Genomic DNA, 14,159 nt, shown 5'->3' with positions numbered 1-14,159 from the left:
AGTTTAGAAAGCTTTGATGCTCAGTGCACAACAAAAGAGAAAGAGGTTCCAACATTATGTCGAAAACATGTTGGTTTGGATGCTCAGAGAAGCGTGCCTGAACAGCTGAAAGAGAAAGTTCATCAAGCGTTCAAGACAGCCTTGATCTGTTGTGAGCTGTCACCACCCCTAGATGGCAGTAATGCCTAAGGCATAGCCTTTCCACAGTTGGTCGTCTCTATTGCACTACGTCACACGAGCCTCGTGTATTTGGAGAAAACAACTCAATCGGGATTAATAAAGGAAATTCACAGGAGTGGTGTATTCCTTTTGCACGCAGCTTGTTTACGGGCGTCACGTAAACAAGCTGCGTCCAGTCTGCGCATGATCTGTCTCCTTGGCATTGATGCGTAGTGACCACGGCAGACTCAAGAAAGGTCGGAAATCGGAAATATTCCGCTCAGATTTTCCCCACGTCTGACTCAAAGCGTTCGAGGCGAATGTAAACAAACATGGCCGATTCCCATACCTTGGTTGCTGTTCTCCTTTATCTCAACACGTTTACCTTCAGTAAACCTTCATATTTTCCTCAATTCATTTAATTATCCTATCTTCAAAGCATTTCATTCATTTCAACAATGCAGGATTGTAATTTTCTATTTCTAGCCGATCTCAGCTATATCCTCCAATAAGTCCTATTAGTCCTAAACCACTCATCCATAACTCACAGAAGCCAGGTACAATGTACATCGTGTGATTCTGATATAAATGTCTGAAGACACTGCATCGGTGGAAGAATTTTATTTTTTCTGAAACATGAGGGAAATAAATAAAGGTGTGACTGTTGGAAGTCATTATTAGCTGCTATCAAATACATAATTTCCATCTGTATTGCAATATATGGCCTATAAATTTCAGGTCTTTAGCGTGGCAAAAAGATTTTTGCAGTTGACATTGTTATAGTTTTGAAAAAAAGGAATGTCTTCCTTGTCTGCTGGCAATGTTCCATGTGATCCAGGTCAAGTATACAAAATAACAAAATCAAAACAGTACAGAATATAAAAAACACATTAACAACAAAATTATTTTTAGAATTGCATAATTGGCATCGTAAAAATCACAGCTTGTATTGCTTTGGTTTAGAGACCACACAAACCAATTACCCGACTCACTGTGATTATTTCCTTTAGCTGTCTAAAAAAAAAAAAAAAAAACGGTCAATTTTCAGTTCCGTCAGCAATGTCATCTTCCTAGTTCTATGGCTGAAAACCTATAAGGTCATTTGGGATCGGGCCGCCTCATTTCCCTCCATGATATTAGCTCATTGAGAGAGTCCAAGTTCCAAAGTGATGTCAGTTTCAGAGGTTCGTCTCATCCCAGGTTGGGTCGTTCATGTTCTTCAAAACTCTCCTGATGATCCTTTCGAGTTCCTTCCTAGCTCGCTGCTCTTCCTCTAGTGTCCTTTTCATTCTCTTGTTGTCCTGCAAGACCAGAAAAATGTGTTTCTCACAAATACTGCCCACTATCTTAGGAAAGTGCACACTCACCTGTTTGAGTTCCTGAACCTCATCTCTCAAACTGTATACAGTGTCTACCAGGCTCCTGCAGCAGCAGCAAAGCAACACGGCATTGCATTGACATGAACACAGCGACCAACCTTCACACTTTGAGTGACCACTCCTAAATCACAAGCCACACACTCGTCTCACCTCTCCTCCACTACGGTTTGTCCGTTGCTCCTGGTTTCCTCCACTATGATCTTCTCTTCCTCTGGGAACAACATGTGAACATCCCTCCTGCTGGAACCTGATCAAAACAAGCCAACAGCGACAGCTATACTCTCTCTAATTCAAAGATCATGTGATAATATCCAAACAAAACAGTAAGGCGACTCATACACACACAACAAAACACAGAAGATGCGGACACTAAAGGGCTCACTATTGGCAAGCTAGCCAGTTTGCCATAGAGTATATTCTGACTTGCTACACCGAAATCTTACAAGAAAATGAGGCAGTCCTGTAACTAGTGGAGGTCCAGATACTGTCATAATCCGAGTCTTCTGATTGGTCGGAACACGGCAGGTTGCCCGGGATGCCGGCAACGACGAAACTGGAGTCAGCGAGCACATGGTTGTGCATGAGGTCAGTGCCTTGCCAGGCTGCACCAGCAATCAGCAGTGGGAATACAGATGGCAATGGTGCGGGAAAACACAAACCGCAGAAGTTGGGGTACAAAACAAAATTAAATAAAGGTGTGGGCCCAAAACGAATTAGAATATAAAGGTTAAAAAACAGGAGGGGGGGGGGGGGAATCCATTTGAATTTGAGGAAAAATAGAGAAATTATAACAATTATAATGAGGACAGTGGTTGTTGAACATAAAGCAGTCATGTACAAAATGCAAAGGAAGTGTAGAATGGAGGAATCAATGGATGGAAAAAATTGGAGCAGAGAGAAAAGCCTTGTTAGAGTTGAAAGCTGAGAAGAAAAAGACTTAAAAGGTGAGCGTGCATATTCACAACACTCTATAGACGTAAGGTGTGCGGGGACTCACTGGAGTTGAGGGTCTGTCGTGTCTTGGCACTGGTGCAGTACGCTTCAATCACTTTCAATATCTGAGCATCCTCCTCGAGAGCTGCTGTGCCTGAAAAACAATGATTCTTCAACCCAACAAGCTTTTTTTTTTTTTTTTACATACACATCTCTGGTTACATTAACTTTCTTACTCTTTCTGCAAGTGAAGTCTTCTTCAGAGGGTTTCCTCTCAGGTTTCCTCTTGGGAAGCAGCTTCTTCATATTCTTTGGACTCTTATTAAGGTCCTGCAAACAGTAAATGTGCATTGTAGGGAAGTGGTTTTACATGACAGAACAAAATGTTCAAACGCACAAAGTGTTGAGTGGCGTGTTTTAAACCAGCCACTCAATGCACACCTCCTTGTACAGGGCGGCAGACGGCCGGAGAGGAGGCGCAGGCCGAAGACAGCTCATGCTCCACGGTTTTGGGGGACTAGGTGGCTCCAGGGCCCCCCACATAGGGCTGGCACCATATGAGGAAAGATGAGGGAGGGTGTGGAAGGCACTGCTCCCGCCACAAGACTCTGAGTGCCGGGAAGGGGTGACAGGCAGGGAGGGCAACTTTGAGGGAAAGACGGGAGAGCAGTCCGTTATGAACTTCAGTTGGGTTGTAGTAGAGAAGAAAGGCAGACTTACTGTGTGACACACCGACTGAGTCTTGTGAGTGTTTGCAGCAGGGGTGTGCGTGTGTTTGGTGAGAAGGTCCAGCCACTCCAGCAGATCCTGCTGATTGTTGCATGCCACTTGCATCCGGTCACATTGGGCACCTGTGCAGCACACAATATGCATACAAGACCTGTAAATGATTTCCTACATTTTCTATATGCTTTTTGAAAACCAATGACACATTTAGAGCAGCTCCAAGCCATGAGCACAAGAGCAAAGAAGAGATTAAAGGCTATGATTATCAGAACAAGGACGGACCAGAAATTTCAAAAGCGTTCTTCATGGTTTCCCCATCTTCTATTCTGGAGATCAGCATGCCTGACAATGGTATTTTCCCCTGCAAAGACAATGTTATTTGTTTAACATTCCAGCAACACTTCAAGACCCTGAAAGAGGTTTACTGTAATTATTACTTGATTGAATATCAATGCCGGAAATAATATTCAAACCTGGTAGATGAACCCACTCATCCTCATGCTTGCAGAGAGGAAGAGCAGCGTATGAGGGAAGAGGACAAGGTAGCGTTCACTTGATTCCTAAAAAACAAAGTGTCTTTCACACACAGTGCTCTGTTGCAACTCAGTGTGTGATGATCAAAATGCTCCAGAGGATCACCTGACAGATCTGGGAGCAGACAGCAGCTTGGGACATGTGAAGAACAGGGCCGAGGGTCTTGATGTCATCCCCCTCCCAGTTCCTGATTGGCTCGGTTAAAATCTGTAACTCCAGGTCCTTCTTCTTCCTCACTCCCTGGCACTGGGCCTGAAGAAAGAGGCAGGGCTCGACACTCCATGAACCATTTCACGGCTTGGTCAGGAATACTTGAGTGGACTGGTGGCCACGTGTTTGTCTTACAGCAAGGCTTTGAAATGATGCCATACAAGTTTGGAGGTCAACTCTGTCAGGGTGTTGGTCCTGAGAACAAGAAGATTTTTGTTCCCCCAAGAAAGTTATTTAATGTGGCTTTATGTTTCCTCAGTAACAGATCATCGGATGAAATCAACAGGACAGAAGTACCTCCATGTGTCTGTCCATTTCTTTGAGCAAGGTTGGATATTTCTCCAGTCGAGTGAAGGGTTTACTCAAACTGGTGGTCAGTGCCAAAATACCCGGACTAGATGCCCCCTTGGTTTCCATGTACTCCCCCAGTTCATCCCTGCAAAACAGGCAACATGTTTCTGAAACCTCTTTCCATCTTTCGCTGTCCGAGGATGATGGGTTACCCCTAAAATGCTCTTATAAAAGGAGTTTCTGACCTTTGCTGAGTGAGTACACTGACAGCAGATGGATGGTTTGAGCAGTAGGCCACATAAAGATTTTTCATCTGGGGTATTAGACTCAGGAAGAAGCCTCCTATCCTCTGCTGATTTTCTGGAAGCCTATACAAAAAATACATACGGATATGATAGCACATTGGCTATATTTGATTAAACCACGTTTGTTGATTTGAGTGAATTTTGCATTGACACTGCATTACATTGCTTAAATCGAACATCAGATATCATGCACCATAACACAAAAAGTCTAAAACATTATTACATTACAGGCAGACCGATGGACGGACCAGTGGATGGCGGGGTGGATGGATGATAGATGTTAAATTAGAGTAAGTACACGTTCAGCACCATTTGCTTCTGATTAACGACATACATCTGTAGGTTTTTCCTGATATCTCTGTAGTCACATCAGACGCATAATCCGTAGTCTGCATCGAGCTTCTAAGGCAGGGGTGTCAAACTCATTTTTTTCGCGGGCCGCATTGTAGTCATAGCTTCTTTCGGAGGGCCATTATGACTGTAAACCCAAAGAAATGTATGAGCACCTCATATTATATACAGTAAAAGCTACAAAACAAACTGACAAATAACTCGTTTTCAAATCAGACGAGTAAAAACTGGTCAAATATTTAAACAAAAATTTAAACAAAGATATTAAAAGTGAAAACAATTTGCAATTCTAATAATGACACGAATTTGATGTACAATGTGTCTTTGCGGGCCACATAAAATGATGTGGCGGGCTGTATCTGGCCCCCGGGCCTTGAGTTTGACACCTAAGGCATGAGCAGGATACCACAGATGAAATGTTTATCAGTCAAAAGCATACACAAGAATTTCCAAGGCATTATAATATGAATGAAGACATCAAGTGAGGAAGAAAATATGGCACAGTGGGCTGCCTGGCCAGCTGTTTTCTAAGGCAGATGTGGTGCTATTGATTTTTTTTTTCTTCATCTTCTTTAACCAAAGTGACTAACCCAAAAAGAGACAGTAAACTGAACCAATGCACATAGCCTATGAAACCTGCTTAACCTCTTCCCTAAGATTCTATTGGTCAAACTTCAAAATAGACTGTGCACTGAATCAGCAATCAGGACAAAGTGGTTTGCTAGTTTCATGCATGAAAAGATGAGTGCCATGTATTGAACCAAATGAAACAGCAGCCACAGGTGAGGCAGGCTTTTGAAAGCGCAGGACAGAGTGAGTGGGAATGTGTAAATGCTACCGCAGGTAACGTTAGCTGACTTCCATTACATGCCTTCAACAATGGCTATCACTTAATATTAGTAAATAATAGTGATAGTTCACAATCGCCATTGCATACTCCCCCAAATTCTGCTATCCTTATTCTAAAAATATAGCAGATTTTCAAGGTATGAACTAGTTATTAGAGCACAAACCCTTCAAGCTAAAACAAAAAATGAAGGCTATTTGAAGATCCGAGGCACTTGAAATGGTGGAGCTGCATGCTGACTCCCACATAACATGACGTCAACTGTGACTGGGTAATTCTGAACACAGCCACATATAGTTAAGAGGGTGTGCACACTTGTGCTATTACCATTGAGTTGCATAGGTTATAGGTAACATTTACATTGGAATAATCTTAATAATTTATCTTGGTCTCATTTGTTTCTACCGCTAGATCCTGGCATTTTAACTGGGTTGTGTAGACTTTTTATCTGCACTACATATGATTGAACATCGATGGTAACATTGGTGCATACTTAGCACACAATACAGATGTAGCTACTAACTTTGTATGCTCCTCCAAGGACTGAACCAGCATCTGCTGGAATGTTGAAATCTCCTCCAGATTGCCTTGAATGTGGCTGATGTCAACAGCACTCAGCCTGCAGAAGAATCGAGGGGGGGGGGGGGGGGGGGTCATTCATAATTCAGAAGTTCTCTTTTGGTCCTATTTCCAGTCATTTTCTCTTCACTGGTGTTGCATTCTGTAGCATAATGTTGATTTACTTGAAATGTATGAAAAAGTAATTAACCTGTCTGTCGGCTGTATAGAGCGTAGGTAGGATCCCAAAAGACTTTGAAGTTCCCTGGAATACTCACTCTCTGCTTCCAAAATGTTCTGGAGGACCTTCACAACACAGAATTTTGCTAAAAGACTCTCAGCACTTCATTCTTTTAAAAGGAATCCATTAGAGGACAGGCAGAAATTTTGTTGACATTTTACTCAAGGCAGGTTCATCTAATTGTTAGTAAGGTAGATTCAGGCACCCCCAACTGAAGATGGGAAGCCTGGGGAGACTGGAGGAGCTTGCATTTTTAAAACACACGCACACACAGAGAGGCGCAACGACCCTAAGGCAATGCTGTCCCAGAAACCAATGGAACGGAAGAAATAACCTACATTATTACACAGACATACATATAGACGCACGCACGCACGCACATGCGCACGCACGTGCGCACGCACGTGCGCACGCACACACACATACATACGCGAGCACACACAAAATGATTGATTGTGACATTTTACGAGATCACAAGTTACGACACATATATGGGCTGACAGAGACACTAAAAATAGATACACGGCGACAGTCATGAGTTTGGCACTGCTGTCTCACAGTCATACATTTATATGTTTGAAAGTCATCTCCACCAAGCATGCAAAATCATGCGGTTCATGTTATATTCAATGATGGCTACGTACCAAAAAGGAGTGAATGTGAGCAAGAATGCCTTGTCTGTATGTGTCCTGCTAAATACTAGCAAACATGGAAATACTTCTCTTCCCTCTCATGGTTTGGAAGCTCTGAGGATCATGTATTGTGTTGTAAAATTTGACTAGACTAATGTCAGGAAAGTCTATTTGAACATCTAACATTAATTGGGTTTAATCAGAGGCAACTGAAATAAGAGCAGGTTTGTGCCGACTTCCACTTAACATGAATTTGAACGCGATTAGTAGTTAATTCTGATTTAACCACAATCCACTCGGTTATTTATTTTTACTTTTCTAAAAGATTTTTTATTATCAATTATACAGGATACAGGCCCCATTAATTGTTAAAAACGTTTTGAAACTGTTTACTGTAATGTAATTTATGTTCTTTTTTTAATTAAATCTAAAACCCTATTATTTTAACAGCGCCTAAGCTTAACCCCTAACCCTTTATACAGCCACTATAGACTTTATGTTGAATTTACTCAATTTAATTTTGTCATGAGGTGCACTAAATAAAGTTCACATACAGGGCGTGATGCCCAATTCATGTTTTGTTAGATCTAATTTTATTTCTCATTCATATTATAAAATAAAAAAGGACTTATAATATGAATGCATTGCGTTGGCAAGCGCACAAACATGACCTCGAGTGACATGCACCCAAAAAAAAAAAACCTCACATGGCACAGTGTTTATTTCTATATTTAGTAAATATAATAGTCCCAAGTGTACAAGTAGGGGCTCATTTTATCATTTCATATCACCAGAGTGGCGAGATGAGAAAAGATAAAATAATATGGGGGGTACTCGATGTCCTCATTTAATGGAGATGTCTATTAAAAGGGGAAGTCAATCCAAAAATTTCCTTTACAATAATATGTTGCATGTACCCGACTATTCACTTCTCAGGGGCACCTATTTTGTCACCTTTAGTGTAAGTATCAGTCCTGTGATTGACAAGAGATCAGTTCACACCACTTCTGACAATAGCTTCTATGAACATAGGATACTAACCACATTGTAGTAGGTCTTGCTGATGATAGAAGTGTCAAAACCTTTTGGGGGACTTCTCAGCGTCACAGACTTTGGTTTGTCAAATGGCTTGTCTGCAAAGTAAGGAAATAGGAGAAAAATGATCAGAGTAGAAGTGCACTTAGCAGAATTTCAGACTTTCAGTAACAAATTGACGTTTTATTGGATCCATTATACTGTAATCCTGTGGTGTGTGTGTTTCAGGAGGCTGCCGTTTAGTGTCTGTCAATGACAATGTATGACGATAACCTACAGCCTCACAGCAAACAAGTGATATTAGTCACAGCCTTCCACCCCCTCCCCTAATCGCAGTTTTCGACACTGGACTAGGTTCCTTTCCGACCAGCATCTGTGGAACGTCCTGGCTTTGTTTGTGAGTCCAGTTTCCTTCCTTTTCTTCCTGCCTTTCTTTCCCCCAAAAGAATAACACAACTTCCAACTGTATCCATCTCGCTTGAGAATGGGTGTGTTTGAGCCTTCACTGTTTCAAACATCTTTGCATAATCTCAGATGAGATGATAGAGGTGTAGTGACATTGCTGCACCCACCACTTCCTTTCAATTCCCTCACATAGTTACTGGGGAACCAGCCGGTCTTGCCGTTGAGGGAGCCTTCCCACCAGCCCCCCTCCTCCTGCCTGCTCACATTAATGATGTCGCCCTTGGAGAAAGAGAGTTCGTCCTCATTTGTCTGCTGGAAAAGGAAACGTGCCTTGAAAAGAAAATGGCCACACCCACTGCCCTCAGTCATGTCCTGTGAGAGGAAAAAAAAGCACATGCACCATAGGGGGAACAGAATGTGAAATTGTCTCTGTTTGTTAATCAAGTGAGCACTATTTAGCGTAATAACTTACAAGGCTGTGATACTGAGGCGGTTGCAGTTTGGACGAACGACTTTGACTGTTTACGGAATCATACGATTTAATCCTCAATGTGGCGGAGTGTGGCACGCAAATAGAAACACATGGATCTGGACAACAAAGAGCCATTTTAAATTAAAATAATAGTTTTACAATACATTTAGGAGCATCTATGTAAACACTGTTACCTTCAGTGGCTTTGTTCAGTGCAACCAAGCAGTTTAGGACCTTGGTGAAGTTCAGCCCCTGAAGGAGGTCATTAACCTCAAAAGGCTGCAGAATTTAGAAGATGGAATCATTATATGCAACATCATGATGCGTTTGAGATGCACAATCACACAACTGCATTTTCTTCTTATAATTGACATCAAACTATGGCTTGCACAGTGTTTAGGTTGGGTTTTAGCATGCCATTCCATCTACAGTCTGAGGCGGGATTATTCCAAGTCTGAGCTCCCCCTGATAATCTCTCCATTACACACAAAACATGCTCGCACACATACAGAGACACAGTCAAAATACCTAATCTTGTGAAAAAACACACTGACATTCCCAAGGTGTGACTGGAGCACTTAATGTACCGTATTTTCCGCCCTATAAGGCGCACCTAAAAACCTAAATTTTTATCAAAAGTCAACAGTGCGCCTTATAGCCCGGTGCGCCTTATATATGGATCAAGTGATGAATTTGTTGATCCATACTGGTTGTACACAGTGCTCTGCCAAAATGTTTTAGTACGTTTTAGTACGACTAGTAAATTACAAGGTCGCATCGCTTCCCAGCATTACGGTAACTGTAGTCAGGGGGCGTCACCGAATAGCTGTTGTACCCGCGAGGCTATTTCATTTCAAAATAGGCTGCTCCGTTAATGTTTCGAGTAAATCTACGGATCGATATGGAAGGGAAACATAGGTAAGTAGTACCAATGCGTTAGATCGAACTTTAGTCAGTTCTGATCATTTTATAGGAGATCGTTTGAGAGACGCGATTGTTTACACTTTGCTGAGGCTCATGGGAGATTGCGAGCTGAGGGTCATGTTTTTTTGCGGATGGCTAATGCTATAACGATAGCTGCTATACGCGCGAGGCTATTTCATGTAAAAATAGGCTGCTCTGTTAATGTTTCGAGTAAATCTACGGATCGATATGGAAGGGAAACATAGGTAAGTAGTACCAATGCGTTAGATCGAACTTTAGTCAGTTCTGATCATTTTATAGGAGCTCGTTTGAGAGACGCGATTGTTTACACTTTGCTGACGCTCATGGGAGATTGCGAGCTGAGGTTCATAGGAAATTGCGGATGGCTAATGCTATAACGATAGCTGCTGTACGCGCGAGGCTATTTCATGTCAAAATAGGCCGCTCTGTTCATGTTTTCGAGTAAATCTACGGATCGATATGGAAGGGAAACATAGGTAAGTTGTACCAATGCGTTAGATCGAACTTTAGTCAGTTCTGATCATTTTATAGGAGCTCGTTTGAGAGACGCGATTGTTTTACACTTTTCTGAGGCTCATGGGAGATTGCCAGCTGAGGGTCATTGGTTTTTGCGGATGGCTAATGCTATAACGATAGCTGCTATACGCGCGAGGCTATTTCATGTCAAAATAGGCTGCTCTGTTCATGTTTCGAGTAATTCTACGGATTGATATGGAAGGGAATCGTAGGTAAGTAGTACCAATGCATTAGATCGAACATTGGTCAGTTCTGATCATTTCATAGGAGCTCGTCTGAGAGACGCGATTGTTTGTTTACACTTTGCTGAGGCTCATGGGGGATTGCAAGCTGAGGGTCATTGGTTTTTGCGGATGGCTAATGCTATAACGATAGCTGCTATAAGCGCGAGGCTATTTCATGTCAAAATAGGCTGCTCTGTTCATGTTTCGAGTAATTCTACGGATTGATATGGAAGGGAATCATAGGTAAGTAGTACCAATGCGTTAGATCGAACTTTGGTCAGTTCTGATCATTTTATAGGCACTCGTTTGAGAGACGCGATTGTTTACACTTTGCTGAGGCTCATGGGAGATTGCGAGCTGAGGCTCATAGGAAATCGCGGATGGCTAATGCTATAACGATAGCTGCTATACGCGCGAGGCTATTTCATGTCAAAATAGGCCGCGCTGTTAATGTTTCGAGTAAATCTAGGGATTGATATGGAAGGGAAACATAGGTAAGTAGTACCAATGCGTTAGATTGAACTTTAGTCAGCTCCAATCATTTTATAGGAGATTGTTTGAGAAACGCGATTGTTTACAGAGGGCTCGTTGGTTATTGGCTAGTGGGTGCAGACCGCAACCCTAGTCAACCTCAGTTTGTTGCAGTAAAGCTTCTATTTTATGCGCCTTATAGGCCGGTGCGTCTTATATATGGACAAAGTTTTAAAATGGGCCGTTCATTGAAGGTGCGCCTTATACCCCGGTGCGCCTTATAGGGCGGAAAATACGGAATATGACATTTGGCTTATGAATATTATGTATTTAATAGCACTTTGAATTTGTTCGAATAAACCAGAACCCCAGTGCTGTGCACTCCAGTGTAGTGCTCATTGATTAATGTAGCCTGGTTGAGTAGTAGTTACAGTGCTGCATTTGATTGCTCTGCGTTACAACATATTCCCCCATTTTAAACACAAAACAATTGATGAGTAGCCATCAACACATAACTTTAATTTATCACCTTTTCCATTAGCACAGGAAGCCATAATAGAGACTCAATATTGACGGTTTAATTGAAAAGAGCATAAAGCTACAATTTAGTGGCCAGACAGATATTCTCGTGAGACCTTAATTTAGTCATTCGAATAATTTACCAAAGGGCCAAAATATATGATTGCAATTGCTATCTAATCAATCAATCAATCAGTTCCTGCTCCACTACTGGAGACAGATAGAATTGTCCGAATTACCACAAAGATGTCAGCCAAGCTCCCACTAATGGAGCACTTGGCATCCAGCATCATGGTCGACTTTTAATCAACTTGATTGGAAAATCCACTAGCTGCATGACATGTTGCATTACATCAGCCTGCTACTCTCCTCTCCTTCATCTTTTGTTGTTCACATTGAGCCCACCCCAACACACCCCTCATCTTTCCCACAATGCGGTTATCCTCCCCGTTTCTGACGTTATGGACTTCCGCAGTGGACCCTGTGTTATTCAATTTGTATTTTTCCATTATCTCTGGCGACTTTATTAGTGCTTAGTTCTCTTGATTGTATTTCGGTCTCAAATTTTCATTAAACGGAGACCATGGAAAAAATTATTGACATTATTTGTAATTCACATTATACTGAATGAGTACATTCAATGTCCTATTTCCGCGTTTAGGTGACGTTTCCTGCCAAACAGTGCGTACCTATCCGTTACCTGAAGAGCATGCAGGCACACCTGAATACCAAAATATTCGGACACCGGGTATTTGAAAATGGTGGGAACTATAATGAAATGTCATTTCAGCATATTAATAAAATGATTAATACAAGTAACCCACCTTCACGCCGTAAATCCCGATGCCTTTGATGAATTCGCTAATGTTGAGTTGATACTCGCTGTCACTTCTTGGTTCCTGAAAAAACTATACATAAGAAATCGCCCAATTAGAGCAGAATACAACCCACATTTTCCCCGCACTTACAAACTGATAAAAAAAATGTTCTACACGGAAATAGCTTTTAATTCAAGCGTGCTTTGTTGCACTTGCCACTTTGCTGGTAGTGATCATTAGCATGAGTGCCTAGCCACAGTTCCGGTTGAGTTTTCAAAGTACAGATTTAATTTGACGTAATTTTATTTCGTTTCACTGTGATTTTTATGTAATTTATTTCCTAAACGCAACACCGTTGAATACGATACATTGATTCACTACAAACGAGACGCTTCTGTCGATCATAATACCACACATGCGGATGATGCAGTTTGACGCCTTTATTTCGAAATAAATATTTGTAGACGTCTTTTAAAACAATTGACACCTAGTAGTTCATTTACGGATCTTGATTACATAAAGCCATAGCGTTTCCCCAGTAAACAAAGGTTATTTATGTTCGTGGTAATTTGTTTCATGTTTAAATTGTGTATGATATTGAAATATATGTTTGCATTGTTAGTATTTCCACATACTTTTTCCGTCGTCCCGGGTTTCAGTCGCTCCAGCAGTTTGCATAGCACCACCCCGTCCTGGAGAGATGTCCGGAGGAAAGCGTCCGGATCAGAGATGCTCTTCTTGGGAGACTCCAGCACCCCGAGCGTAATGAGCCACGTTACCGTCTGCTCAGCCGCGTTCATGGTTGACAGTGTATGGTCGTGGGACGTTAAAATGTGTCTTTTTAGAAAAGCGCACAATTGCAGGATAGGTGACCTAACTTACACCTCATTGTTGAATCAACTAATACTCCAATGTCAAAACGCCTATTCTCTTGCTCGCTCGCTCGCTCTAACACACACGCACACACACACACACACACACACATCTCTCTCTCCCTCCCTCAAGCTATAGTATACTGTCAGTGACGTTGCTCTCAACGAGCAGATTGTGAGATGAAGTGGTTCAGTCACTGTTGCTGTGGGACCCGCCATCATTGCATTATTATAAATTCTGAGAGTAACCTCTAGCTCAGTGAGAAATTGGTAGAGTGTTTACCCTGAGACGGTTGTGGGTTCAAACCCCGGTCCGGTCATAGACTATAAAAATGGGACCCATTGCCTCTCTGCTTAGCAGCCAGCATCAAGCGTTGAAATTGAGTGTTAGATCACCAAATGATTCCCGAGCGTGGCACCGCAGCTGCTCACTGCTCCCCTCTCCCCCAGACGGGGAGGGGTTAAATGCATAGGACAGATTTCATCACACCCTGATGTCTGGTCTTGTTTTTGTTCCAGATACTTGGCATCTTTTGGGCTGTACAAGTGCATCAATACCTGGTGCCGTGTCCTGGCGAGCTGTCACTTTCAGAATGTAATTTAAGTGCTTGTTTGTGAGCCTTGAACGCATTTTTGTTGTATTGATATTAATTACTGAGAAAACATGTTCACAAAAGTAGGTTGTCCCTAACATGCACAAAAGTTTAGCAGCCAGG

At 42.1% G+C, this 14,159-nt stretch overlaps 1 protein-coding gene across 2 annotated transcripts; it reads right to left on the bottom strand.

Moving 5' to 3' along the window:
* Window positions 1-765: 765 nt before the first annotated feature.
* Window positions 766-13,824, bottom strand: LOC133149912 (rho guanine nucleotide exchange factor 7-like). 2 transcript variants are annotated; one of them, XM_061272148.1, is made up of 22 exons: window positions 13,207-13,824; window positions 12,578-12,661; window positions 9,273-9,357; window positions 9,079-9,194; window positions 8,774-8,978; window positions 8,208-8,299; window positions 6,505-6,599; window positions 6,259-6,354; window positions 4,478-4,600; window positions 4,239-4,377; window positions 4,077-4,136; window positions 3,837-3,983; window positions 3,671-3,757; window positions 3,480-3,558; window positions 3,192-3,322; window positions 2,913-3,116; window positions 2,708-2,801; window positions 2,536-2,625; window positions 1,982-2,140; window positions 1,689-1,785; window positions 1,527-1,581; window positions 766-1,460 (listed from the first exon to the last, which is right to left on the bottom strand). In XM_061272148.1, exons 1-22 carry the CDS (start codon window positions 13,369-13,371, stop codon window positions 1,338-1,340), a joined length of 2,526 nt encoding a protein of 841 aa, XP_061128132.1. In that variant the 5' UTR covers window positions 13,372-13,824; the 3' UTR covers window positions 766-1,337. The 2 variants fall into 2 exon arrangements, with proteins under 2 accessions (XP_061128132.1, XP_061128134.1); XM_061272150.1 differs by lacking the exon at window positions 1,982-2,140 and having other exon boundaries at window positions 13,207-13,820.
* Between the last annotated feature and the right edge of the window lie 335 nt (window positions 13,825-14,159).

Source organism: Syngnathus typhle, linkage group LG2 (assembly GCF_033458585.1).
Source record: "Syngnathus typhle isolate RoL2023-S1 ecotype Sweden linkage group LG2, RoL_Styp_1.0, whole genome shotgun sequence".
Lineage (NCBI taxonomy): Eukaryota > Metazoa > Chordata > Actinopteri > Syngnathiformes > Syngnathidae > Syngnathus > Syngnathus typhle.
This window is presented reverse-complemented; position numbering and strand designations above follow the sequence as displayed.

Excerpts from the sequence above, each read along its gene's own strand:
- LOC133149912 (XM_061272148.1), bottom strand. The coding sequence starts at position 13,371 with ATGAACGCGGCTGAGCAGACGGTAACGTGGCTCATTACGCTCGGGGTG. Across the intron at positions 6,355-6,504 it reads TCTATACAGCCGACAGACAG|GCTGAGTGCTGTTGACATCA; the intron begins GTTAATTACTTT and ends ATTCTTCTGCAG. Across the intron at positions 3,117-3,191 it reads CTCAGTCGGTGTGTCACACA|TTGCCCTCCCTGCCTGTCAC; the intron begins GTAAGTCTGCCT and ends TTTCCCTCAAAG.